General features: G+C 42.7%; 1 protein-coding gene across 2 annotated transcripts; it reads right to left on the bottom strand.

Moving 5' to 3' along the window:
• Positions 1–27,840, bottom strand: LOC137094773 (ELAV-like protein 1). Of its 2 annotated transcripts, none has more exons than XM_067461293.1 (6): positions 27,709–27,840; positions 23,953–24,142; positions 23,742–23,845; positions 16,435–16,588; positions 11,962–12,187; positions 1–1,480 (listed from the first exon to the last, which is right to left on the bottom strand). In XM_067461293.1, exons 2-6 carry the CDS (start codon positions 24,122–24,124, stop codon positions 1,156–1,158), a joined length of 981 nt encoding a protein of 326 aa, XP_067317394.1. In that variant the 5' UTR covers positions 24,125–24,142; positions 27,709–27,840; the 3' UTR covers positions 1–1,155. The 2 variants fall into 2 exon arrangements, with proteins under 2 accessions (XP_067317394.1, XP_067317395.1); XM_067461294.1 differs by lacking the exon at positions 27,709–27,840 and adding an exon at positions 27,466–27,553.

Here is a 27,840-nt window from a genome sequence, read left to right as displayed (position 1 = left end):
TTGAGCAAAAGCAAAATCAAATTTAATTGGGTCTTCAAATGCAAAAGTAAAAACAAACAAAAAAACAAAAAAACCCAAAAAATAAAAGCAAAAGAACAAATTAACAGGAAACAAGATATTTTTCAAAAAAAGTTTCAAGGCAGCCTGACAATAACTTGTTTGCATTTGTTAAGGGGGGATTGAATTCAATTCAAACAAAATCATTAACGCTGGCTTTCTTCAGTCTCTAAACTTGTTCAATATGTAAAGCTACTCTATTATTATCAGATTCTGTATTATTAAAATAAGAGAAAAAAGAACAACAATGTCATCTAGAATTCATTCATTAGGAGGGATGCAAACCCCCCCCCCCAAAAAAAAACAAAAACCCAAGGAGATTGAATGATGTTCAAATGCTCAGAACGGATTCTGACAAAAAAGAAAGCGGTGCAACAAAGCGAAGGTCAATCGATCTGGCCAAAAATCGATGCGTTGCAAAAACGGCAAATTGTGGGTTCTGAGTTTTGCTTTTTGTTTTAAAATAAAGCTCTGGAACTTTCCCAGAGCTCCTTGGAAACATTTTGGTCCTTTGACGTGGTAAATATAAACTAAAAACCATTGCAGGATTATGGGATTTTGGCCCATAAAGTCAATGGAATGCCATGCGGCACAACTGTCTACACTAGAAGGAAGCCTCCCGACCAATGCAAACGAAGGGAAAATATTTGGTCCCCAATTTTGCAAGGAAAGATATCCACCATTGCAACCTTGGGGAAGTATTGTTGTTGTCTCAGGAGGAAATTTTAAAAGGAATAATAATAATAATAATAATAATAATAATAATAATAATATAGAATAAAACAAAAAATAAAAAAAATCATAATTGGATAGAACACTTCGAAAACATTTGAACATGTTGGCATCCCAGAATGCAAACCTGCCCCCCCCCCCCACCATTTTTAGATCTAAAGACAAACAACTTGGTGCAAAAAAAGGGAGAAAAAAGGAAGAGAGAGTAATAGTAAACTAATAAAAAGGTATTTGTTTTTTATCTTCCTCCAAACTTTTTTCTGTCACTCTCAATATCTATATTCCACCCAAAACAGAACAAAAATTAATATTAATCATTATCATCGTCATCCAAAATAAAAATAAAAATGAAATGGAGGAAGCCAGTTATTTGTGGGACTTGTTGGTTTTGAAGGAAACCTGTAAGATTTTGTCCCCCAGCTGGTAGCCATTAAGACTGGCAATGGCCATGGCGGCCTCTTCATAGTTTGTCATGGTCACAAAGCCAAAGCCTTTGCACTTGTTGGTGTTGAAGTCACGGATGACTTTGACATTAGTCACCGCCCCAAAGGGCCCAAACATCTGCCAGAGGATTCCCTCATCGGCATCTTGGCCCAGGTTGTAGATGAAGATACACCAGCCCGAGGAGGAGTTCCCCGGGACATTTACACCGGAGAGCCCACTCATGTGATCTACACCCATGGGGGAGAACCTAGCAAATAAAAAGCACACAAGAGTGGTTCAGGGACACGGCAAAAACAACAACAAAAAAGAAAAAAAGAAAAAAGAGAGGCAGTTCAATCAACCTTCCCGCCCACCACACCAGCCCCCTCCCAATGGGGTTCTAGAGTTCCAGGTCAAGGGGGAGGAGTGTCTTTGCCCCCCATGTAGGGTACATGGCCAGCCATGGCTTCTGGAGGGAGGGATCAGATTGTGCTTTTCGTACTAGACACAAACAGGGTTAGACTGAAGGGGCCTTGGAGTCCCTTTTCACTATAGGATTCTATGAGAAGGGAGACTCGTCAAGTAAAGTGTCTGGCCATCTATTGGGAAGGATCAGATCATACCTTTCCTGCTTGACACTAATACGTTCCAACTGGAGGACCCGTGAGGTCCCTTCTAAGTATAGGATTCTATGAAAGGGGAGACTTATCAAGTAAAGCATCTGGATGGCCATCTGTTGGGAAGAATCGTATTGTGCCTTCTGGCTTTACACAAACAAGGTCAGACTGGAGGGCACTACAGGATTATATGAAAGGGGAGACTTGTCAAAGCGTCTTGATGGCCATCTGTCAGGAGGGATCAAATTGTCCCTTTCCTGTTTGACTCCAATATGGTAAGACTGGAGAACCCCTGGGGTATTGTCTAACTATAGGATTATATGAAAGGGTAAACTTCTTAAGTAAAGTATGAAGAGCCATCTGTTGGGGAGGGGGAATTGATTGTGCTTTTCCTGCTTGACATCTTTCAATTCTATCTATGGTCAGATGGCCATCTGTCAGGAGGGATTAGATTGTGCTTTTCCTGCTTGACATGAATACTCCTGTTTATTTATTTACTATGCTTTTATATACCGCCCCTCTCAGCTTGCAGGGGCGGTTTACACCTAATCATTCAATATCTATCTATCTATCTATCTATCTATCTATCTATCTATCTATCTATATCTCACAACCATTGGGGGCCCACCTGTAGGGAGAGATCAGATTGTGTATCTCCTGTTCAACATGAACAGGATTGGACCAAAGGACCCTTGGGGTTTCATACAAATCTAAGATTTTTATGGTATTCCTATCACACACAGAGAGAGAGCAATCGTATATATCTCATCTATAGCGGGATGACTATCTGTGGGGAGGGCTTGGATGGTGTCCTCCTGCCTGGCTGAAAGGGGTTGGACTGGAAGGCTCTTGGGGTCTTATTCAACTCTAAGGTTCTATGGTAGATCTATCATATACACACACACATACAGTATTATACATACAAACACACACAAGAGCCATCTATCCATGTCTCAAAGTAGCTGCTTTGAGTCTCCTTGTGGGTGTGTGTGTGTGTGTATCAACCATATGTATACATCTTTAGCTCTGAATCCTATGTATGGCTGAGTGGCCATCTGTTAGAGGGCTTGGATTGTGCTTTTCCTGCCTGGCAGAAAGGGGTTGGACTGGATGACCCTTAGGGTCTTGTCAAAATCTAAGACCAATCACACACACAGCTATATAATATGTATACATCTTTAGCTCTAAATTCTATGTATAGTAGGGCGGCCATCTGTTGGGTGGGATTAGAAGGGAGACACTGCAGAGCACACCTTCACTGGACTGTGAGGCAGGGAAAGGAACTGCTTCCTGCTGAGGTTGGTGGGCTTCCTGCTTGTGGAAGAGTGGGAAAGACCCTGGAAAGGCCCAGGTCCCTCCCACATCCCATATGAACCCAAGGTCGGCTTCTGGGATGGGAAACATGAGAGAAAGTTGGTATACCACAGGCTTCCCCCTGGATACCTGGACAATGAGAAAACACACTGGATTGGGCAGGCCGAGGGCAGGCCTGAGTATCGTCTGGCATGGAAGAGGCGGAGGACAGGCAGATAGAGAAGAGTGTGTTTTTATTTCACACAAGTGACAAGAATTCCCAAGGCGAGATAATGGGAGAAACAAAGAGGCTTTTCCCGGCCCCATGCTCACTTTGGAGAGAATGGAAATCATCATCATCATTATAATCATCATCAATACATGCAAAGGGTCCCGTCCCCCCGTCCCCCGCAAAGTAGAAGGAGGTTACAACAAGTGTGTGGAAATGAGAGAAGACTAAAAAAGGAGCGAGAATACTAATAATAATACACATAAGCAAGTGAGATAAGAAATAAGGAAGGGAGTAGTGCTATGTTTCCCTGGGCGAACTACGGTGGGTTTATCCGGGAAGGACGAGGCTTTAAATTAAGGGAGGAAGATGCCTATTAATTCAAGGTTGCAAAAAAAAAAAAAAAAAAAAAAGAGTCATTAAATCAAGAAGAAAAGATGGCTCAGTCCATCCCAGCTCCTCCCATTGAAAAGATTAGCAATCCAAATCTAATTACATTACCCATGTTAGATATAGAAGGAAGGCCTAGCTTTCTGAGTTAACTACACTTACTCTATTGTTTTAGGTCATTTGGCAAGGAGTGTTATAGGTCCTTTACTGTTGCGATTAATTACTGTGTTATTCTCCATTATATCTAAAAGCAGACCCGAATGGAGTCCCTGTTCAACTGAGGCCTATCTCCTCCACCTTTCATTTGTATTTGCATTGTTTTGGGTGAGAGAAGCCAAAGAAGCAGCATTCAAAGTGACAGCAGAGAAGAAACTTTTTTTTTTTTTTTTTTTTACAAAAAATAAACAAACAGACCCCTTTGGCAGGTTTGGGAAGAAAACAAGTCTTACAAGGATAGTAAAGGTATATTACATTGGGCAGATGTGAGTTTTCTGAGCTGAATGGCCATGTTCCAAAAGCATTCTCTCCTAACGTTTCGCCCACATCAATGACAGGCCTCCTCAGAGGTTGTGAGGTCTGTTGGAAACTAGGAAAGAGGTGTTTATATATATCCCTGTAGAATGGTGTCCAGAGTGGGAAGAAAGAATCCTTGTCTGTTGGAGGCAAGTGGGAATGTTGCGATTGACCAGATTGATTAGCATTGCAAGTTAGCAGACCGTGCAAATAGAATATGTGAAGCCCACTTCCTCCAAGGTGAACAGAACCCCCTAAACCGGGCTCTCCAGCCCTATGGAGGCTCCACCACAGGCATCAGAAGAGCTGCAGGGCCAAGAACAAGCCATAGGAGTCAAGACAAAGACCCACCCAGAGGAAAAGTGTTCTTACCAGACATCAAGGGAATCACTGACTGCAGAGGGAAGCTGAGGGAGAAACACAACCTACAAACTATTTCCAGACCCACTAAGAACATTCAACAAATGCTCCATTCAGCATAGGACAAGAGGGATCTTCCCACCTCTGCAGGAGTCTACCATATACCGTGCAGCTGTGAATGAGAAGTCTCCATAGGGATCACCAAATGCAGACACAAATCAAGGAACATGAAAGGCACTGCAGACTGATTCAGCCAGAGAAGTCAGCCATAGCAGAGCACCTGATGAACCAACCTGGACACCAAATACTATTTGAAAACACAGAAATACTGAACTACTCTAACAACCATCACGTCAGGCTACAGAGAGAAGCCATTGAAATTCATGAAAATGAACAAAATCTGGGGACCAGGATTAAAAAATTCTAGAATCAGGACAGTAAATAAAGAACAACACTCAGAAAACAGGGGAATTCCAGACAGGAAACAATCAGGGCCAGCTAACACCTCCCAACCAAGGATTTCCCCAAGCAGGAAGCAGCCAGGCTTTGATATGGCAAGGTAATTCAATGCAAATCAAGGTAACCAATTGCCCACCATAATCATTCCACAGATACATATGCACTCCACTTGCTTCACTACCTCTATGTAGAGACCTTCACTGACTTTGCAGACTTCATGGACACTCAGTAAAATTTATTGATTAGTTCACTGACCATATCAATAGTAAAAGACAAAAACAAAAAGAAAATACACATAGACACTAATCACTGCCCCAAAACTCCTGTAATAGTGAACATACTTCCCTCATACATTAAAACACAATTAAACTTGATTAAGTTAAGTTAAGGTTAATTAAAAATATCATCATTAAAGTGCCAATGTAAAACTTCATACAACAGAAGTTACGGATGAAGGTTAAAACAAAAGTTAAAATAGACCAGCTATTACACAATCCCAATCCAGTTCAGATATCTGCGTCATCACTAAAGTTTACCCCAATCACCTCCAAATACGCAGTTCTCAGCTGCAGTGCTTTAAGGAGAAAAGGGGCCATTTGGTGTTATCTTAGCATTCTGGCCAGCCATTAAAATTTAGTTTTAATATGGGGATCCCAATGAGTCTTCTATGTAACGAACAGTCCGAGGTATTGATTTCTCTCTTTCTTGTACAATATACAACTAAACAGTACATGCGTAACATCCTCTACCTCTGTCGCCCCACAGATACAGAAATGTTTGTTATATGGAACCTGGTTAAACCTTCCATGTTTAATCATTGTATTCATCGGTTCAAATCTGGTTCTAGTGAATACCCTCCTGAGATGTAGAGTATTTCTGTCTTTAGGTATTCGGCTGTTTGAAAAGTGTGTTTGAAGTGACTTAGCCATTTCAGTGAGTTGACGTTACTGAGGGTAGCAATGTCTGAGCCTCTATATCCTGCATTTGTTGTGCTACTATTTTTGGATCTGGTTCTTTTAGGAGATTTGGATATAGAATTGGAAGTCCACAACTCCTACGATATTTTGTCAGTTGAGCTAGCCAAGAGGACTAATGTTGATTTTTGGTCTGCTCTAACAAGCACACTTTTGGTAGTCTATCATTTGCCATGGCATTTAGTTTTAACGAATATTTACATGCCCTAATATTTGATAAACCATCAACTGTGTATACTCCCATTTCTGCTCTCACTGCTGCAGCTGGGGTCTTTTTCTCCACTCCCAGAAAGTTACACAGGTGCTGTGCTTGAGATTGCTCTAATAATGATATCTGGTTTAGGCCCTAGACTTCCGCTCTGTACAGGAGCATGGGGGGTGGGATGAGGGGGGGGGGTAACCTTTGCTTTATAGATTTTAAGAAGCAGGTCTAAAGACCCTGGTTGGCTATGATTTGTTAATTTAAGCAGTTGATTTGCCTATACTCTCACTCTGGCTGAACTCCATTGTTTGAATAGCTCAGCAGGTAGACTCCCCTCGGACTTTATTGGTCTTTAGGTCATTTATGATACATCTGATCTCATATTGTTTTACTGGAGGCCAATGGGGTAGGGCTTCTATTGGTAAATCTTTAACTGGAGGCTGTGTCACTGTGGGTTCTGATGGAGCAAACAAGTGGGTATAGTAATTTTCCTGGTCCTCTGCGAGGATAGGTATATCAAATGCAAATTTCCTTTCCTTCAAAATTCCAGTTACTGCATGCTAAAAGATAGCTGAGTTATTACTCTTAGCTGAACACTCAAGTCCAGACCAGATTGAGACTGTATGATTTCCCCTTTTCGTTTTAATAAGTTTCTTGTATTCTTGTCTCAGGGTCAACATTTCTGCTTGCAAATGTGCAGAATGCTGTCCCTGAGCACGCCTCATTGATGTCCTCTTCATTCTCAGAAGCTGGCATTCTTTGTCAAACCAGGGTGCTCTGCTCATGTGAAAATCTTTAAGGTAAAGGTAAAGGTAGTCCCCTGACATTAAGTCCAGTCATGTCTGACTCTGGGGTGTGGTGCTCATCTCCATTTCTAAGCCAAAGAGCCAGCGTTGTCCGTAGACACCTCCAAGGTCATGTGGCCAGCATGACTGCATGGAGCGCCGTTACCTTCCCGCTGGAGCGGTACCTATTGATCTACTCACATTTGCATGTTTTCGAACTGCTAGGTTGGCAGAAGCTAGGGCTGACAGCAGAAGCTCACGCCGCTCCCCGGAATCGAACCTGCAACCTTTCGATCAACAAGCTCAGCAGCTAGGTGCTTTAACCCACTGCACCACCGGGGGCTCCATGAGAATCTTTAGGAAAGGCTTTTGTTACAAGATGTTCCTTTAGGTTACCTCAAATATTTGTGAATGCATTAGAGACTGTCTGCCACTCAGCCGAGAGTGACTGTAAGGCCCACTTTGCTATATCTTCTTATTTGAAGATGTTCGCTATTACCAGCATGTCTACTTTGGTCCAAGCAAGTTTTTTTTTTTTACTTTCTATCACCTCTGTGTTGGCTGTAATCCATTTATCATTCCTATTGTTTGGCCTTAAATCTGAAGGGCCCAAAAATTTGCACACACCAGTTGGTGGTCACTTTCTCCCCTCAAAAGCACATTGAACTGTGAGAAAAGATCAGCCGTATCTGCTGAAACACATATGAGATCTAAGGCACCACTTGTGTGCCTAGAATGAAATGTGTTAGGGTATACATAGTCCTGATTGTTAGAATTATTCTTACCTCCTCGGATTTGTAAATCACACTTATAAATCAATGAAAGCAGACTTATACCAGCCCTACTGAACCTTTTGTCTCTGGAATAACATTGAGGATGGTTGTTAATAAAATCACGTGGTAGACCACCATATTGAACTAGTTCATGAATGGATGGCCCTAATTTAGCATTAAAGTCTCTGATTAAAGTAATTGTTCTTTGTGTATACATCACTGTTAATTCTTCCACCATTATTTCTAACTGTACCCAGGTATTAGGACTATAGTAAGAGGATGTGACTGGTGGGATGTAAACATTTATCAGTTTAAGCTCCATTTCTTTATGACTGAACTTAATAGCCAATGTGTTGTGGTTATCATCCCCCATGACCAATCCTTCCCCTTGCCACTGTAATTCCTCCTTAATACATATACATAGCCCGCCCACCCCCGAGGCACACCTTTTATTCCTTCTTTTATAAGCAGGTGTGTACCAACATTGACACCTGGGTAATTGTATTGAGTCATCCACTCCTACTAACCAGGATTCATGTCTGGGTAATTAGTGCTCATTCTATTGCAAAATGAGTTTGGGGTTGCACACATTTCCCTGTTTTTGCTTATCTGACCATCTTGGTCTCGTCTGTGAAAGGTGGTGCTACCTTGGATTGGTGTGTCCTCCTGATTTAAGTCCTTGCAGCTTGATGTTGAATTTAGGTGTTTCATTCCAGTTTGTAGTTTAGCTAAAACTCTGTCCCAGGCCATCAGAGAGAGGTTGTGGAAGTTCTCTATCAATAACTCTTCTGTGTTATCTGTGCTCAGTTGTCTCCTTGAAAGCAGCGGTATAAAACAAACGTCCTTGTAATAACGTGTGGGGAAAATTCCCAATGACTTCTTCCAAATTAATAATCCAGGAATATAGGTGTGTTTGAAATGGAGAGACACCCTTGTGAATTCCTGAGTACCCATCAGAGGCTTGACTGCTGTTAAGAGATGTATTCCTGCATTGCAAAATCTCTCTGATATGGTTGTTAGCTTTGGGTACAGAATTCCAGTTGGGAGGGCTCCATTAAATGGGCAAATATCTAATACTAGTACAAAGTTTTGTATCATCAAACTCTTGCCATGTTCCTCCAGGGCCTGTTCATTTATGTCCGTAGGTTGGTAAGGTTTTTCCCATTTTTGGCTTTCACTCCTGCGGTCTATGCTGAGGGGAGTCGCTGACTCCCTGCACTGCATAAGGCCTCTAGTATCTGTGATTGCTTCTCTGATTGCTTTGTAAGTAAATCCAGGATCTCTATTACTTTGGAGCTCAGGAGTTCAAGCATCTTTGCCATTAGAATACATTGCTCAGCAAGTAGTGATATATCAATTCTGTCTTCTATGCATTTTGATGCTTTTGACATCTCCTCTTCCTCAACCCCCACATTCAGACTGGTTTGATTAGGGAGTGGTGTCAGCTCCCCCTCCATCAAAGGGTCAAATCTGTTGGTTAAAGTAACAGCTGTCTCCTCAGGCATCCTTGGGGCCTGGGCTTGGTGTGCAATTACAAAGGCCTCTAAGTACCTTTGTTTTAGTAAAATGGATTCACCCACTAGCACTGAAGATCTTTTCCTTCTTTTACATTTTTCTTGTCAATTTGAGAGCTCTGGACAGTTGATGAGGCAAGTCTTTTCTTGCCTCATCGCATTTTAGATGTGCCTCATGCCTCTCATTGTTTTGTCCTTATATAGTTCTGAAGGGTTATATAGTTCTGAAGAGCAGCCTAATCAGTTTCGCTTTCCTCCCGGCTTCCACAGATATAGTCTAAAATAATAGCTGATAAAATGCTAGTATACGATAATATAGGTAATTAAAACATAAAAACAGACCGGGGAGTTTTGCTATACAGCTGTCCTCAGCACCATCTTCGGTCCTAGACCTCAGCTCTCCTCCTTTCCAAATGTAATCACTATGGCATCCAGGGGAGAGAAGAGCCATAGGCTACTCAGATGCTAACTGCAACATTCACAGTTTATTCCATTCACAGATGGAATAAACTCTAAACCGCAAAGGATTAGATAGAAGTCACAATTTTATATTTTATTCATTTTTTCATCTTTTTTATCTTTTCACAGTTTCATTTCTTTTCTTTTTTTATTTTGAATTATTTTTTAATTTTTTATATTTTGTTCTCTCTGACCTTTTTTGCCTATATTTGTACTGGATTCCCCACCCCGCTTCTACTTTCTTTACTTTTCTTTTATACAATTGTTCTCCCACTTTACATGGAACTCTATACTCTCTCTTTCCCATTCCCTTATTATTAATAATAAATTAAAAATTACTTGAATTTTTAAAAAATATGTGCAATTATTATAGTATAGTTATACTTTTTATAATGACTTTTTGTATGTTTTTATGTCAGTAATTGCAATGTTTTACCATGCTGGAAACTGCCCTGAGTCCCCTCAGGGAGATGGAGTGGTATACAAATAAAGGTTTTTATTAAGGCTATTCAGTGCTAATCAAGTTGGCCAACTGCAACATTCCCACTTACCTCCAACAGACAAGAGTTCTTTCTTCCTCCCTGGACATTGCAGAAATACATAAACCCCACTTGCCTAATTTCCAACAGACCTCTATGTAGAGACCCTCACTGATGGACTTTGCAGCTGCAAGGCTACTCAATGCTATTCAACTTTGCTCACTGCTATGTTCCCACTTGCCTCCAACAGACAAGAGTTCTAGACACCATTCCACAGTGATATATATATAGTCCACTTGCTTCACTACCTCTATGCAGAGACCCTCACTGAATGACTTTGCAGCTGATATTATTCCACAATATAGAAACCCCACTTGACTAGTTTCCAACAGACCTTTCAACCTCTGAGGATGCCTGCCATACATGTGGGCGAAACATCAGGAGAGCATGCTTCTGGAACATGGCCAGGCAGCCCAGAAAACTCATAGCAACCCAAACATTCTGGCCTTGAAAGACTTCCCTTGACAACACATTTTTAAATTTGTGGCTTTTTTGCTGACTGAGGAAGCATGCCTTGCAATGAACACCACATGATCATCACCACCACCTCCCCTTCCACACAATTTCTAAATGAAATGTTTGACAATCTGGTCATGAAGCATCAGAGCAGACAGAGACAGTTTCAATCTTTATTCACAGGGAAAAGCGGGCCTGAAGGGCAATGTTTAATCCACTATTTAAATGAAAATCTAATTAAAAAGGGGGGGGGGGGGAGAAGAGAAAGGAGGTTCAGAGAGAGAGAGACGGGATGAGGGGGGAGAGAAAGGCCTGTAGAACAGAAATAAAATAATAATCAGAAACAGAAATGGACATCAACAATGTTCACTGACATCGCTTGGGGTACAGAAATCATTTGGAGGAGGGGGACAGAAGCACTCCGCTGTGGGTTTTCAAGATGAAAAGGAGATCAGAACTCACTCTCTCTCTCTCTCTGTGTGTGGTTACACAGAATTTTTAAAAAAGAAGAGGAGAAAAATAAGAATAAGAACAATACTCTAATGGAAGAAGTTGGAGGTGCAATTGGGACCAAGCGGATGGACTCCACGCGAACTGTCAAGAAACATGGGGAAAGAGTTGGTTAAAGGCATCGCAGAAATCCGCGGACACAGATTTACATTGAGCCCTAAACCAGGAGGAGGAAGAGAAAGCGTTCCTGGCAGTGCAAGCACACCAATATGGCAGCCACAAGGGACATGGGCCCAAGGAGAGGGAGGAGGGCAAGGGGCCTACAAGACTTCCCAGAGAGCAAACACTAACATTGAGGAACAGGGGAGGATATACTGAAGGATGGGGGGGGGGGGGGGGGTCCTAGTCTCACTTCATCTAGTGCAGACTTGGGCAAACTTTGGTCCTTCCTCCAGGTGTTTTGGATTTCAACTTCCACCATTCCTAACAACCTCAGACCTTTTCCTTGTCTCCTTCAGCCGCTTAAGCAGAAAGTAAAAGAATACTGGGAGCTGAAGTCCAAAATACCCAGAGAGAGGGCCAAAGTTGCCCATGCCTGATTTAGTGACTGAAAGGTGGTGGCGTAGTCAGTGCATAGGGTCTGATGATGGACAGCAATGAGCAAAGGAAGTGACAAGAGACAGAGAGAGAAAGCGTGATGTCACTGCAGACCTCCTGGGGCCACTTGGAGACCTACCTGAACCTCTGTGCCTGGTGGTGGACGGGGCCCCCAAACCGCCGGGCCGGAGAGTGGTACAGCTGGGGGAGCAGCGCCACATTCTTGTTCTGGTTGGGGTTGGCAGCAAACTTGACAGTGATAGGTTCAGAGGAGCCAGGGGGCTTGTGGCCGTTGTAGCTGGAGATGGCCTCCTCGGCTTCGGAGCGCTTGTCGAAACGGATAAAGGCCACCCCACGGGACAAGCCTGGCAGAGGAGGAGGAAGAATAATAATAACAGAATCATAAAGTTGGAAGAGACCCCAAGGAACCATCTAGTCACAAAAGATCACCACCTCATAGGAAATCTGCTACAAAACAAGAGCTTTTTTGTTGAGTTCCAGGGTCACAGAAGCAGATGGCAAAAAAAAGTGAGTGTGCTTGCTCCATCAATGTTCAACATCTACACAAATGACCAGCCACTGCCAGAAAGGAAACAGAGTTTCATCTATGCTGATGATCATACCATCACTGCTCAAGCAGGGAGCTTTGAAATAGTTGAACATAAGCTCTCCAAAGCTTTAGGTCAGTGGTTCCTAACCTTTAGGCACCCAGGTGTTTTGGACTTCAACTCCCAGAAATCCCAGCCAGTTTACCAGCTGTTACGAACTGTGGGAGTTGAAGCCCAAAATACCTGGAGGCCTAAAGGTTGGGAACCACTGCTTTAGGTGCTCTCCCTGCCTATTACAGAGAAAACCACTTGATTCCTAATCCATCTAAAACACAGATGTGTGCTTTCCATCTTAAGAACCAAGAAGCATCTTGAGCTCCGAGGATGACCAGGGAAGGAATCCCTCTGGAGCATTGCAGCACACCCAAATACCTGGGAGTCACCCTGGACCATGCTCTGACTTACAAAAAGAGCTGCTTGAATATCAAGCAAAAAGTGAGTGTTAGAAACAACATCATACAAAAGCTGGCTGGCACAACCTGGGGATCACAAGCAGACACAGTGAAGACATCTGCCTTTGCGTTTTGATACTCTGCTGCTGAGTACGCACGCCCAGTGTGGAACACCTCCCATCACGCTAAAACAATGGATGTGGCTCTTAATAAGACATGTCGCATTATCACAGGATGTCACAGGATATCACTCCACCACCTGACATACGCCGGGAAGTAGTAGCAGCAATGAAAGGACCAAGGCAGTGACATCTCCGGCCAATACTGTGTTCTGATATCAGCCAGCAAGCTAACGCCCTAAATCAAGAAACAGCTTCCTAAGATCTACAGAGACACTTGAAAGAATACCTCAACAAGTGAGAGTCCAAAAGTGGCAGACAAAATCTGGAACCTCAGTCAGTGGCTGAGACCAGATGAGAGACTCCCTCCTGGGCACAGAGAAGACTGGGTGACTTGGAAGGCACTGACCAGACTGCGCTCTGGCACCATGAGCTGCAGAGCCAATCTTAAGAAATGGGGTCACAAAGTGGTGTCCACAACATGCAAGTGTGGAGAAGAGCAAATCGCAAGCCACCTATTACAATGCAGTGTGAGCTCTGCCACATGAACAACGGAGGACCTTCTCACAGCCACACCAGAGGCACTCTAAGTGGCCAGCTTCTGGTCAAAGGACATTTAGTATAATGCCAAGTTTTTAAACTTTGTTTGTGGTTTTTCTATACATTGCAAATTGCTTCTGACACAATAAATAAATAACTCTAGTCCCACCCCCTGCCATGCAGAAGAAGCACAATAAAAGTACCCCTGACAGATGGCCATCCAGTCTCTGTCTAAAAGTTACCAAGGAAGGAACTTCCACCACTAGAGAAACCAGTAAGCAAACCCTGCCTTCCCAACCCCCCTCACCTTTGCCAGTTAGAGCACGCGATCACTTACATCTTTCTATCAATGAATTTCCTCTACTCCTGGCACAGGCAAACTTCGGCCCTCTGGGTGTTTTGGACTTTCACACATTATTGTCATCACTATTACATATTATTATTAAACACGTAAATTTTAGACAACACAAAGCACCAAACAGACTGCGAAGGAAGAATGGGCAAACTTCGGCCCTTCGGGAGTTTTGGACTTCAACTCCCATACTTCCATTATTATTATTATTATTATTATTATTATTATTATTATTTAGATAAACAACAAGGTAAGAACACAATGAACGAGATCACTTTTGTTATTATAATTTTAATTTTATTATAATGATTATATTAGTGAAGATGTACATTTCAGATGTGGAGCAGCAATCAGACAGACTGTAAAGGAGGCATGGGTAAACTTCGGCCCTCTGTGTGTTTTGGACTTCAACTCCCACAATTCCTAATCCCCAATACACATTATTATATATGTAGAATTACAAAACAAAACCCCTATGAGGATGCTGGCCACAGATAGAAGCCAGACATTAATAGGGAATGCTACTGGAACATGGTCATACAGCTCAAAAATTCACAGCAACCCAAAACACCCATCCTTCCGCATTCTACTCACTACTGTGCAATCCCTATAATGCCCCATCAGTGTGAAACCAAAGTTCAATATGGAATGAAAGTTCTCTCTTCTCCTTTGTCTTTGTTTTTACCATCCTGTGCCTTCTGATAGAGGTGGTAGCAATTGAAAAAGAGAACACCCAGGGTGAAATGGATACTTCACAATAGAGTTTTCTAAAGTCAGTGGGAATTATACAAATATTACAAAGAGGAAAGAAAGAGGGCAACCCATAATTCTCTAGGGTGCTTTCCTATCTGCCTCTGTGGAATGAGCAAACCGTGTGCAGATGCAACGGGTTCGAACATTGTCTAAAGAACAGAGGGAGAACTTCAACTGTTGGTTCCTTAAGTCTCAGATCATGATACAATGTGTGCTGTGTCCTCTTCACCACCTATGCAGCCACAGTATGAATGCTACCCCCTTCATCATGTAGCACTGCTCCACTCATCTCCATATAGAACCAAAGGCTGATTTTCTTGGTTTTCTAAAATCTCTGGCAATTGAACAAGAGGGGCTTCTTGGAGTTGGAGGTTCAAATGCCTGGAGGGATGCAGGATAAAAAGGCCTGAACTATGGCTCAGGCTTTGCCAGCAGGGTCAATGGGTTGGGCAGAGGGCCAGGCTCTGACCAAGTTGGGCTGTTACAGAAACAGGCAAGAGCACCATATTTTGCCCAACCAGTTGGAAATGGCAACCTTCTACAGTAGTTATTTGCTATGTAAATAATTCAGATTGCTCACTGTATTGTATATTTGTGTTTTGGTATGCAGTTTTCCTTAACTCTATGTTGTGGGAGGGGCTGCAGACCATGTGACCTAATCTGGGACTATTTAGGACAGGCTCCATTTTAGAAACAGTATGCTTTTAGAAATCAGTTGAAAGAGAATGCTTTAGAGCAGAGACACTATTAGATTCTCAGTCCAGAGAGATGCTTTAGACTTTGGACTGTTGATTATAAGGAAGATGCCCTGTGTTATCTGCACAGAGAAACTACTTCAAATCTTATCTGTAACTGATTTGATATGCAATCATAATAATAATAATTTAATTCCGTTTGCTTACTGTATGTGTGTGTTTTGGTATGCAGTTTTCCTTAACTCTATGTTGTGGGAGGGGCTGACAACCATGTAACCAGGTCTGGGATTTTTCAGATTCAGACTCCATTTTAGAAATCAGTCGAAACAGAATGCTCTACAAAGACAAGATACTCTATTAGACTCTTAGACTGGAGAGATGCTTTAGACTTTGGACTGTTACGGCTCCAAGAAAGATGCCCCGTGTTATCTGCAGAGAAACAACTTCAAATCTATCTGCAATTGGACTGATAAGCAATGTACCTGCATGGTGAATACATGAAGTGTGTGAGCAACCAGGTATGTTATTTTAACAAAGTCTACTTATTTTGGTCTCTTGAGAGCATGATTAAAACCAAGATGTTTTAAGGGAGAGTAGATGTTTTTGGGCACTGAAAAGAACACTTCTGAGACTCTGCTGTTTTTGTGTATTGGCATATCTTTGTTCCTAACAGTTCAGAGATAACCAGGTCTATCAGTCTAACAGCTGAGGAACCGAATTGCCTTGAATGAATACTGGTGGATATATTTACCACTGTTGAGAAGGTTGACTCAAGAGAATTTTTAACTCTTCTCAGGAAGATCATATTTTTACAAAAGGTTACACTCTCTAACACAGTCATGTCTTTCCCAAAACCACCATGGTATCTAGCCCCTGCTCTGGACTGGGTCGAAGACTGTCCCAGAAGGGGGAATTCGGTCTCTGGGCTTTTCAAGCCAAAACGTATGGAATTATTAATACCAATTGTCAAGCAGAGCTCCTTCTTAGAGCCCAGAGGAATTAAAGGAGAAGCTGGCCTGGTCCCTTTGTCCATGGAAGCCATGGGACTGGGCTCCCTGGACTAAGTGGCTATAAGAGGCACCCTGTGGCAATGCTCCCGACAGCCCACTCCTCAAAGACAAGACGAGAGCCCTACTCCACCAGCTGTGCGCACCTGTGGTCTGGTCAACCAGGACGCGGGAGTTGATGATGCGCCCAAACCGCGAGAACATGTCTTCCACATCTTTCTGTGTCATCGTTCGCGGCAGGCCGCTGATGTACAGGTTGGCGTCCTTGATCACCTCAGAGCTGGGCCGGGCATACGACACCTTGGGTTGGAAAAGAAGACAACAATACAAGACGTTAGAACCCCAAGGCATTCAGCAAGAGAAAGCAAAAAACCTTGAGATGCATCTCTGTTGGAGAATGAATCCACTTTAATTGCCTGATTATTTAGTTGCATACTGCAACTCACTTCTGATGTTTGCTTGCTCCATCAATTATCAATATTTCCACAAATGACCAGCAACTGCTAGAAGGGACAGAGCTTCATCTATGCAAATGATTGCGCCATCATTGCAGAAAAACAGGGAGCTTTGAAATGGCCGAACAGAAGCTCTCCAAACCTCTAGATCAGTGGTTTTCAACCTGTGGGTCACCAGATGTTTTGGCCTTCAACTCCCATAAATCCTAACTGCCTGGGATTTCTGGGAGTTGTAAGCAAAAACGCCTGGGGAGCCACAAGTTGAGAACCACTGCTCTAAATGCTTACTGCCTATTACAGGGAAAACCAGCTAATTCCTAATCCATCTAACACGCAGACGTGTGCTTTCCATCTTAAGAACAGACAAGCATCTCGAGTTCCGAGGATGACCTGGGAAGGAATCCCACTGGAGCACTGCAGCACACCCAAATACCTGGAATCACCCTGGATCATGCTCTGACTTACAAGCAAAAAGTGGGTGCTGGAAATAACCTAAGCCGGCTGAGACCAAATGAGAGACTCCCTCCTGAGCACACAGAAGACTGGCCATCTTGGAAGGCACTGAACAGGTTGCACTCTGGCACCATGAGGCACAGAGCCAATCTTAAGAAATGGGTCTGCAATGCAGAATCCATGACTTGAGAATGCGGAGAAGAGCAAACCAGAGACCACTTACGGTGCCCTGCCACATGCAGAATGGAGGACCTCCTAATAGCGACACCAGAGACACTCCAAGTGGCCAGCTTCAAGTAAAAGGACATTTAGCATCATGCCAAGTTCTTAACTTTGTGGTTTTTCTATACATTGCTTCCAACACAAAAAATAAATATTTTAATACCCTTGGTTCAATGCTGTAATTTGACTAAGTGTTGAACCTTGTTTGCCAAGAATTTTTTTGTGTGTGTCAGGAGTGACTTGAGAAACTGCAAGTCACTTCTGGTGTGAGAGAATTGGCTGTCTGTAAGGATGCTGCCCAGGGGACGTTGCCCAGATGTTTGATGTTTTACCATCTTTGTGGGAGGCTTCTCTTATGCCCCTGCATAGGGAGCTGGAGCTGACAGAGGGAGCTCAACCTGCTCTCCCTGGATTCGAACTGCTGACCTGTCAGTCCTGTCAACACAAGGTTTTAGCCACTGCGCCACCGGGGACTCCTTTGCCAAGGAATGAGGATGCCTAACCAAACTACAGCTCCCAGCACTGCATAGCATTAAATTATTTATTTATTTATTATTCAAACTTATATGCTGCCACTCCCCTGGGGCTCAGAGCGGCTTACAAGAACAAGCTAAAATCTAACACAATTTAAAAACAATTTAAAAACAGCAATATTAAAGATCAAAGGCCTGTCAAAATAGATATGTCTTGCATGCCCTGCGGAAAGCTGCTAACTCCCGCAAGGCACGGACTTCAGGTGGCAGAGTATTCCAGAGTGATGGTGCCACTGCTGTAAAGGCTCTGCGTCTGGTTGCTGTTAGACTCAAGGTTTTGAAATTGGGAATTTCCAACGAATCTTGCTCATCAGAATGGAGGGATCTCTGAGGTTGGTAGGAGGAGAGGCGGTCCCTCAGGTACATCGGCCCCAGACCATGCAAGGCCTTAAAAATGAGTACCATCACTTTGGTAACCAATGCAGCTGCAGTAAGATTGATGTTATGTGGCATCTCATTGGAATTCCCGCAAGAAGCCAAGCAGCTGCATCTTGTACCAACTTGAGCTTCCGGATCACTGACAGAGGAAGGCCAATGTAGAGGGCGTTACAGTAATCCAGTCTTGAGATGACCGTAGCCTGGATCACCATAGCTAGGTCATCCCTGGACAGGTAGGGACCAGCCATCTAGCCTGCTGCAGATGAAAAAAGGCGGTTCTGCTAGCGGCGGAGACCTGGGCCTCCATCGTCAGCAGAGGGTCCAAAAGGACTCCCAGACTCTTTATCAATGATGACGGGCGTAGCGCCTCGACATCCAGGGTAGGCTGCTGGATATCCCCACTGCCCGGTTGACCCAGCCATAGGATCTCTGTCTTTGCTGGATTCACCCTCAACTTGCTGGCATGTTGCTGGATTCACCCTCAACCTGCTGGCATCAGTGCCTCGAGGAAAGGCCTCGAGGCACTGATGGAAACAATCGGGTACAGAGTCCGGTCGGCCTTCCACCTTCAGCACAAGCTAAGTGTCATCAGCATACTGGTAACATTCAAGCCCAAAACCTTGAACTAGCTGAGCAAGTGGTCACATATAAATGTTAAACAACAGAGGGGAGAGAATGGCTCCCTAAGGAACACCACAAGATAGAGGGGACCTTTCAGAGAGCAGGCCTCCCCTCTCCACTCCTGTCCACGGTTGTGAAGAAAGGAGGACAGCCCATTTAAAGCTGGCCCCCTGCCTCCAACAGCAGCAAGGCGGTGGGTCAAATGCTGCTGTGAGATCCAATAACACAAGCAGCACCGACCCACCCTGGTCAATCTGGCATCGAAGGTGATCTGTGATGGAGACCAGCACAATCTCTGTCCCATGCCCCACACGGAAGCCAGACTGGAAGGGATCTAGTCCGGCTGTTCGTCTAGAACAGAGATGCCGTCCTTCACATCCCTTGCTAAAAGCTTTGGGGTTCTAACATTTTTGTGTTTTAAAGACTGAATCCTAAACATGCAGCAACTGTAATGGACACCCTTTTGGGCCAAATGACAAAGAGTGCATTCTTCTTGTTACTGCGTATTACCTCTGCCAGCAAATGTTTGTTTTGTTTCAGGGTTGTGAAAATGGAAGTGTGCATTAGATTCATGGCACATTAGACTTGAATAAATACTGGTGATAATACATGCTTGAAAACCAAACCACGCAAAAGTGCCCACAAGGAAGTGCAAGGACCAGTGAGCCCAACAATCTCTTCGGACTCGCTCATTTAACCCCAGGCGGCACTTTTTTGCACTCGGATGCCAGGGCACATGTGCTACGTCTTTAAGAAAGGAAATGAATATAGAATCATAGAGTTGGAAGAGACCGCATGGGCCATCTAGGCCAACCCCCTTCTTTTTTCCATGCAGGAAAAGCACAATCAAAGCTCTCCTGACAGATGGCCATCCAGACTGTTTCAAAGCCTTCAAGTAAGGAGCATCCACCAGACTCCAAGGCTGAGAGTTCCACTGTTAAACAGCTCGTACAGTCAGGAAGTTCTTCCTAATGTTCAGGTGGAATCTCCTTTCTTGCCATTTGAACCACTACTATTCCTAGTTTCAGGGGCAGCAGAAAACAAGGCTAATATGAGACCAAGGCCAAAGATACAATACAGCAAAATAAAGTGCAAAATACAACAACAAAAATTACATCACAATGAAGTACATACAGTGGCAAAATAAAGTAAACAAAGCAAAATAGCATAGTAGAAAATCAAACAAAATGGTCAGGACAAATAGACAAGATAAAATGATAAAGCCCTGGACGAGGTAGGAGTAAAAAAAGTGTATTTAAGAGGAGCCCAAAAAGGACAAACAGTACGATTAGGCCTTCAATTTAGGATGGGGAAAAGTGCATCATGAGGACAACACTGTAGATGGAACGGAGAGAAATGGGATGAATGGTTACTCTCCAAAGGCACAATGGAAGAGCCAGGTTGTCAGATCTTTCTTAAAGGCTGTTAGTGTGGGGGCTTGCCTAATCTCACCTGACTGATGGACTTGCTATATTAGTAATGGGTTGAGTTATTTTGATCCTATACTCGCCACAGAATAAAACTCCTTGCAGGGTATATTGCTCAACAAAGAATAGTTGTGAGTTATTATATTATTTTTGTTTCATAGATATTATTTCTCTATGTATGGTTTATAATTCATGTCACAATGTACCTTTAGCCACTATCTATGTCCCCTTAGGATCCACCCCTCCAAAAGACTGTTGGTGAATTTCTCACCTCAAAAGTTGAGCTTTTTTATAATTTTAGTAAGTAGAGTGTCTGTATATATTCTTACAAACTTGTTATAACAAATTGTTCAATTGTATATGTGTTGTTTGTAGACCCAACCGCCTGACGAAGGCTCTTGTGAACTATCTAAATTGTTCCGTTCTATTAAATTGCATTATCATTTTGGCAACACAATAAATACCAGTGCAACCTCATTTAAAACCCGCAGTACCTTTGTTCCATTTACTGATCACGTTGGGATCAAGGCCTTTGAGAAAATTGCCTGTGATTAATTTTTTTTGAAAAACATTCCCAATAAGGATAGATACAAAAATATTTTTTCCAGCACTGATTGGCAAATTCTCAAGGAATTAACCAATGACAAGAACATTGTGTGGAAACAGGCAGATAAGGGGGGTGCCATTGTTGCCATGAACACTACAGATTACATGAATGAAGTATACAGACAACTTTCTATCCAAGAACATTACTCCTCTGTGGACAAAGACCCTACACATCCAACTCATTATCAGAACCATAACCCTGGAGGGACTCAGTCTTGGTTACATCACAGAAAAAGAAAGAGATTTTCTTACAACCCTACATCCTCGCACTCTGGTCTTGTACGTATTTCCAAAAATTAACAAAGACATTAGGCCACCTTTAGGCCGGCCCATTGTTTCTGGGTCCGGCTCAGTTCTCGAACCATTATCTAAATTTGTTGATTTTTTTCTACAGCCCTTTGCCAAACAAACCATATTATACGTCAAAAACACTAAACATTTCATTAACATCATAGAAAATCTTTGTGTTCCCGCTGGTGCAGTTATAATGACTATGGATGTGACTTCCTTATATACTAGGATTCCTTTAGCAGAAGCTCGAGAGATCTGTGCAAACACACTTGATTTGAGATCCACCTTACATCCTCCTACTCATTTTCCAATAGATTTGATTGATGTAATCCTTGAGAAAAACTATTTCAGATTTGACCAATGTTTTTATTTTCAAATTCAAGGCGTGGCTATGGGCAGCGCAGTTGCTCCATCCATAGCCAATTTATTCATGAATGATTTGGAAGTTTAATTTATTTTGAATCACGGAAAAAATCCCCTTCACAACCACATGGTAAAATATTGTAGATACATAGATGATATTTTTTGATCATGCAGAATGAACAGACAGCTCAGGAATTAATAACAAGGGTCAATACCATTCATCCTTGCATTAAATTTACAGAAAACATCAATTCCAATAGTGTAACATATCTGGATGTAAAAGTAATGAAAGACAACAACAAGCTGCTAGTTAACAATTATCGCAAAACCTCAGACAGAAATGCATTTTTGCATTACAATAGTTATCACAACATACCCCTAAAAAATAATCTACCATATGCACAGATGCTAAGAATCAAACGTAACTGCACCTTACCACAGGACTTCGAACATAACAAGAAAATACTGCAAAATCAGTTTAGAAACAAGGGCTATCCTGAATATGTGATTCATAAGGCTAGTACTAAAGCTTCCAGTATTCCAAGATCTGCTATACTAGAAGATAAGATCAAACCCAGGGATAACAGAGTAGTATGGCCTTTCACTTTGACCAACCTATCTAAACGCACTATAAAAACAGTGAAAAAGTACTGGAACTTGGTAAGAGATGTACCAGGTTGTGAGAGACCCCCCCATTGCACACAGGAGAACACAAAACATCAGGGATATTTTGATTCACTCAGATACAGAACCTAAGCCAGTGATCTCTAAACCTATTCTAATAGGAAACTATATTTGTCATCACTGTTCTATATGTTCACAGTTTGTACAAACTAAGTTCTTTCAGAACCAGCACATTAAACTCAGTATAGAATCAATCACTTTGCTACCTGTTCCACTGAAGGTGTAATATATGCCATCACCTGTCCCTGCTCATGTATTTACATTGGTCAAACAAGCAGAGAAGTCAAGCTCAGGATCATTGAGCACAAAAGTAAAATCAGGAAACATTCTGATTCCATTCTGTATAAGCATTTTGTGGACCTGAACCACAGCTCTGAATCATTTCAAGTACAGATTTTAGAGGTGGTTACTCCACCCAGAGACACTAACTTCCAAACTAAACTTTTACAACGGGAATCCTTCTGGATCTTTACCCTGCAAACAGACCATCCAAAAGGGTTAAACAACACCAATTCATATGACTGCTTTTTATAACAGAGTAGGTTTTACCCCAATGTATTCTGAACTGATAAAGATGTCACTATCACCTGACCAATGGACTTGATATATTAGTAATGAGTTGAGTTATTTTGATCCTATACTCGCCACAGAATAAAACTCCTTGCAGGGTATATTGCTCAACAAAGAATAGCTGTGAGTTATAATATTATTTTTGTTTCATAGATATTATTTCTCTATGTATGGTTTATAATTAATGTCACAATGTACCTTTAGCCACTATCTATGTCCCCTTAGGATCCACCCCTCCAAAAGACTGTTGGTGAATTTCTCACCTCAAAAGTTGAGCTTTTTTATAATTTTAGTAAGTAGTGTCTGTATATATTCTTACAAACTTGTTATAACAAATTGTTCAATCGTATATGTGTATTCATTATATGTGTTGTTTGTAGACCCAACCGCCTGACGAAAGCTCTTGTGAGTCGAAACCGGTTGCAGGTTGGAGTCAATTCATGTGACTACTGGAGTCTACTCATATGCAATAAAGAACAGGACATTTTCTCAAACGAAGACTTTGTTTTATACTTCAAGAGAAGAACCAGTTGTTTCTACTTAATGTGAATGTGGCAGGTTTTTTTTATATGTGTATTTGTAATATATATATTCAGTTAATTTAGTTATTTTCATATTACCACAATCAGTGGATTTTGGTCTCCACCGTTCTAAACCAACCCATGTAGATGTGCGAGCCATAATACGTTGGGTTATTTACTGAGTGCACTTCTGTGCCATTCGTTAGACCGCGAGGGACACTAATCAACTTATGGATGGACTAACTAACAAAAGCAATGCAGCCTGGCTCAGAGAACAAGACACAGAAGGCAAAAGCAATGGGAAGGGAAACTACTAACGTCACTCTTACCTTGATGGTTTTGGACTGGAGCCTCAGGCCATTCAGCGTGTTAATGGCTCTTTCGGCATCTTTAGCCGTCACATAGTTCACAAAGCCATAGCCCAAGCTGTGTCCTATGGAGAGAGAGAGATGGGGTCAGCGCACAGACGCCATATGGAGCCATTACACTTGTATTATGGCCTCCGCAGAAGCCCCTCCCTTCCTCTGTCCGCTGCTTTACCTGCAACTTTGTCCCGAATGAGCTTGGCAGACTCCACTTCCCCGATGCTGCTGAACAAGCTCCGCAACTCATCCTGGGTCATATTCTGGGGAAGATAGTTCACAATCAGGTTCGTCCGGCCAATGTCGTCCTTGAGGTCCTCAGCCATGTGATCCTCATAACCATTTGACATTTTTACCAGAAAAAGACCCTGTTGGAAAACGCAAACAAACGGCTGTTTGTTTCATGCCACCAAAAAAAAGTAATAATAACGGGCCGGAAAAACCAGGACAAACCACTGAAAGCATGGAAATGACCAGGCTTCCCTTTCACTGAGTTACACGCATCAAAAGCTAGGTGGTGAAAGTGTCACCACACTTTCTAGAATTGGACTATAAAGTCCAATGAGACAATACCTGCTTTTCATAAACACCTCTATTGTTATTACAGTAGATTAAATGGGTTGGCAGAACGTTGGATATGTGAAAATGTTGGATAATAAGGAGGGATTAAGGAAAAGCCTATTAAACATCAAATTACCTTATTTTTACAAATCAAGCACAAAAGCACCATGTTTTACAACAAATGGACAGTTCAATACACAGTAACGTTATGTAGTAATTACTATATTTACCAATTTAGCACCAAAACATTGCAATGTTAAAACAGAGGTGGATCTGGGTTGGAGGCAGATTGCATTGCATAATACATAATGTTGGATGAGCGAAGCTTGGATAAGCAAGACTATACTGTATTCTATTGCTATTATTATAAATCGTTGTTATTTATAATCCTGCCAGGTTTGGACTGCTTGACTACTATGATTAATTATTAATTAATTAATTAATTATTGTTATTATTAATCCTCCAGGCTTGGATAGTTTGACTGCTTAACTGATATTAAAAATAATCATTATAACACTATAATAGTAACCCTCTATTATTATTATTATTATTATTTGTATACTTTCTCCATAAACCTTTTTCAATTACTAGTATATTATGCTAACACAACAACTATTATTATTACTATGTATGTCCATTTTTTCTATTTTCCCTTCAATTAATATATTTTATACTACCACTACTATACTTATTATTGTGTGTCCATTTTATACATAACCCCCCCCCCCCCCCAATTATTATCATTCTATTATTAATCATTGTTATTAATAATCTCTCCAGGCTTGGACTGCTTTTCAGAATCACATTGAACATAATAAACACTCGGGCATTGTTTTGGCAATGACCTACATAAAAGACGAAGCATATCTAGATCTATCTGTACATATATGTGCACAAGATCTAGTAATGGTAGGAGACAACAGACAAGACCAGCCCAGCTGAGTGAATGAATTCAACTGCATGGAAAGAGGCCAGATGACTGCCATCTCCATTTAGCCCACATCCAGCCTGCAGAATCAACCCTGACCAACATCCATCTTCCTGCGCACAAAAGCTCGCTTCATGCTCAATGGGGAGGAAGAGGAACCCGTCACTGGGCAAAATGCATGACCAGCCAAGACAGAAGTTGCCTTTCAGCTGCTGGCTGCCTGTTGAGACGTTTCAAACCCCATTGTCCGGCCATCCTGCCTTTTTCTGCCTCGACGATCCTGATCTCCTCCCTTTTGCTTACGGATTCCAAGAGGCTTCCAAGGAAAGGCAGCACTGTCCTCCTAGCCCATTCCCCCAGAACACCTTGCGCTACAAACCCACTTAAGGACTCAAACCGCAACTCCCTTAGGGTTGCCTTCCCATTAGGATCCTCAGTAATTGTTCTGAAAAACTGCAGAATGGAACTGATAGAAACGCAGCTGGTCAGATGGCCATCTGTTGGGAGTGCTTTGATGGTGCCTTTCCTGCCTGGCAGAAGGGGGCTGGACTTTGGGGGGGGGGGGCTCTAAAGGCCTCGTTCAAATTTAGGGTTCTGTATCTACTATATCTACTATAGCTATTGATCATATCTATGGGTAGGTGGCCATCTGTCTGGAAGGCTTTGATTGTGCCTTGCTGTTTTAAATAAATAGGGTTGTCTACAAGGCTTTTCGAACTCTAGGATCCTATGAGACATACATCTCATACATCTCCATGTCTCTGGCTGGGACTGCCCTTGGATAATGATTTAAATCGGTGACCACACTGACTACTTGTTGTCTGTTTTTATATTCAGTTCTTGTGTTTTTTTTTCGGGCTATATGGCCATGTTCTAGAGGCATTTCTCCTGACGTTTCGCCTGCATCTATGGCAAGCATCCTCAGAGGTGAGGTCTGCTGGAAATGGGAAAAAGGGGTTTATATATCTGTGGAATGACCAGGGTGAGACAAAGGGCTTTTGTAAGTTGGGCTGGGTGTGAGCCTTTCCACTGACCACCTTGATTAGCATACAATGGGCTGATAGTGCCTGGAGCAAACTCTTCTTGAAAGGTGATTAGATGTCCCTGCCTGTTTGTCTCCCTGCTGTTTTGCTGTTGCAATTTTAGAATTTTTTAATACTGGTAGCCAGATTTTGTTCATTTTCATGGTTTCTTCCTTTCTGTTGAAATTGTCCACATGTTTGTGGATTTCAATGGCTTCTCTGTGTAGTCTGACATGGTGGTTGTGAGAGTGGTCCAGCATTTTTGTGTTCTCAAATAAAATGCTGTGCCCAGATTGGTTCATCAGGTGCTCTGCTATGGCTGATTTCTCTGGTTGGAGTAGTCTGCAGTGCCTTTCATGTTCCTGGATTCTTGTTTGGGTGCTGCGTTTGGTGGTCCCTATGTAGACTTGTCCACAGCTGCATGGTATACGGTAGACTCCTGCAGAGGTGAGAGGATCCCTCTTGTCCTTTGCTGAACGTAGCATTTGTTGGATTTTCTTGGTGGGTTTGTAGATTGTTTGTATGTTGTGTTTCCTCATCAGCTTCCCTATGCGGTCAGTGGTTCCCTTGATGTATGGCAGGAACACTTTTCCTCTGGGTGGATCTTCATCTTTACTCCCGTAGCTTGTTCTTGGTCTTGAAGCTCTTCTGATGTCTGAGGTGGAGTATCCATTGGCCTGGAGAGCCCAGTTGAGGTGGTTCAGTTCATCTTGGAGGAGGTGGGGTTCGCAGATTCTTTTTGTACGGTCTGCCAAGGCTTTAATGGTGTTTTTATATTGTTTATACAGTTTTATACTGTTTGTACTATTTTATATTGTTGTTATTACTACATTGCTGTTAATTGTATATTTATGTTTTGATGTGGGCGCCATGGAGTGCCACTTTGTTAGCCGTCCTGAGTCCCTCTGCGGAGGTTGAGAAAGGACGGGATATAAAAGCCCTAAATAAATAAATGCTTTGATGGTGCTCTTCCTGCCTGGCCGAATGGGGCTTAGCTGGACGGCACTTGGGGTTCCTTTCCGACCCTAGGATTCTATGAGACACACATCTTAACCCTATCTACCTCTCTACCTATCCATCTCAACCTCATCCATCCATGTCTCTGTTGAGTGGGGGGGCTCCGCGCTCCAGCGCAAAGGCCCTTGCGAGGAAGTCCTCGAGGCCTTCCCTTCAACGTACCGGTAACCAAGGGGGAAAAAAAAGAACCTCCCAACGGCGAGGGATCCCAATACTCTGACGACGAGGCCTACATCACTCCGGAGGACGGCGCCTGCTGATGACGTTGGGGCCCCCTCCCACACCCCTCTCCCTCAGGGCCCACCCACTCTCGCTCCGGCCACGCCCCTCGGCCTACGTCACCGACAAAGCCGCACGGTCCTTGCGACCTCATCCTTTTCCTTCCTTCACCCGAGGCGGCGTTACCTGACAAATGGGGAAAGCAGGCCAAGAAGACGCAGACTAAGCAGCGGGGAAAAAGAGAGGAGGAGGAGGAGGAAGCACCGCAACGTCCGCTCCCTCAGCCAGCAGCCAAAAAAAGGCGGAGGGAAGGCGGAG

The sequence above is a fragment of the Anolis sagrei genome, chromosome Y, assembly GCF_037176765.1.
Source record: "Anolis sagrei isolate rAnoSag1 chromosome Y, rAnoSag1.mat, whole genome shotgun sequence".
In the NCBI taxonomy this organism is placed as follows: Eukaryota; Metazoa; Chordata; class Lepidosauria; order Squamata; family Dactyloidae; genus Anolis; species Anolis sagrei.
The sequence above is the reverse complement of the archived record's forward strand: the minus strand, read 5'-3'. Positions and strand labels throughout refer to the sequence as shown.

Bases quoted from the DNA above. Each gene is read 5' to 3' on its own strand.
- LOC137094773 (XM_067461293.1), bottom strand. From the start codon at position 24,124: ATGTCAAATGGTTATGAGGATCACATGGCTGAGGACCTCAAGGACGAC. The intron at 12,188-16,434 runs GTGCGCACAGCT...CTCCTCTGCCAG, and splicing joins CCTGGTTGACCAGACCACAG to GCTTGTCCCGTGGGGTGGCC. The intron at 1,481-11,961 runs GTAGGTCTCCAA...TTTATTTGCTAG, and splicing joins CACCAGGCACAGAGGTTCAG to GTTCTCCCCCATGGGTGTAG.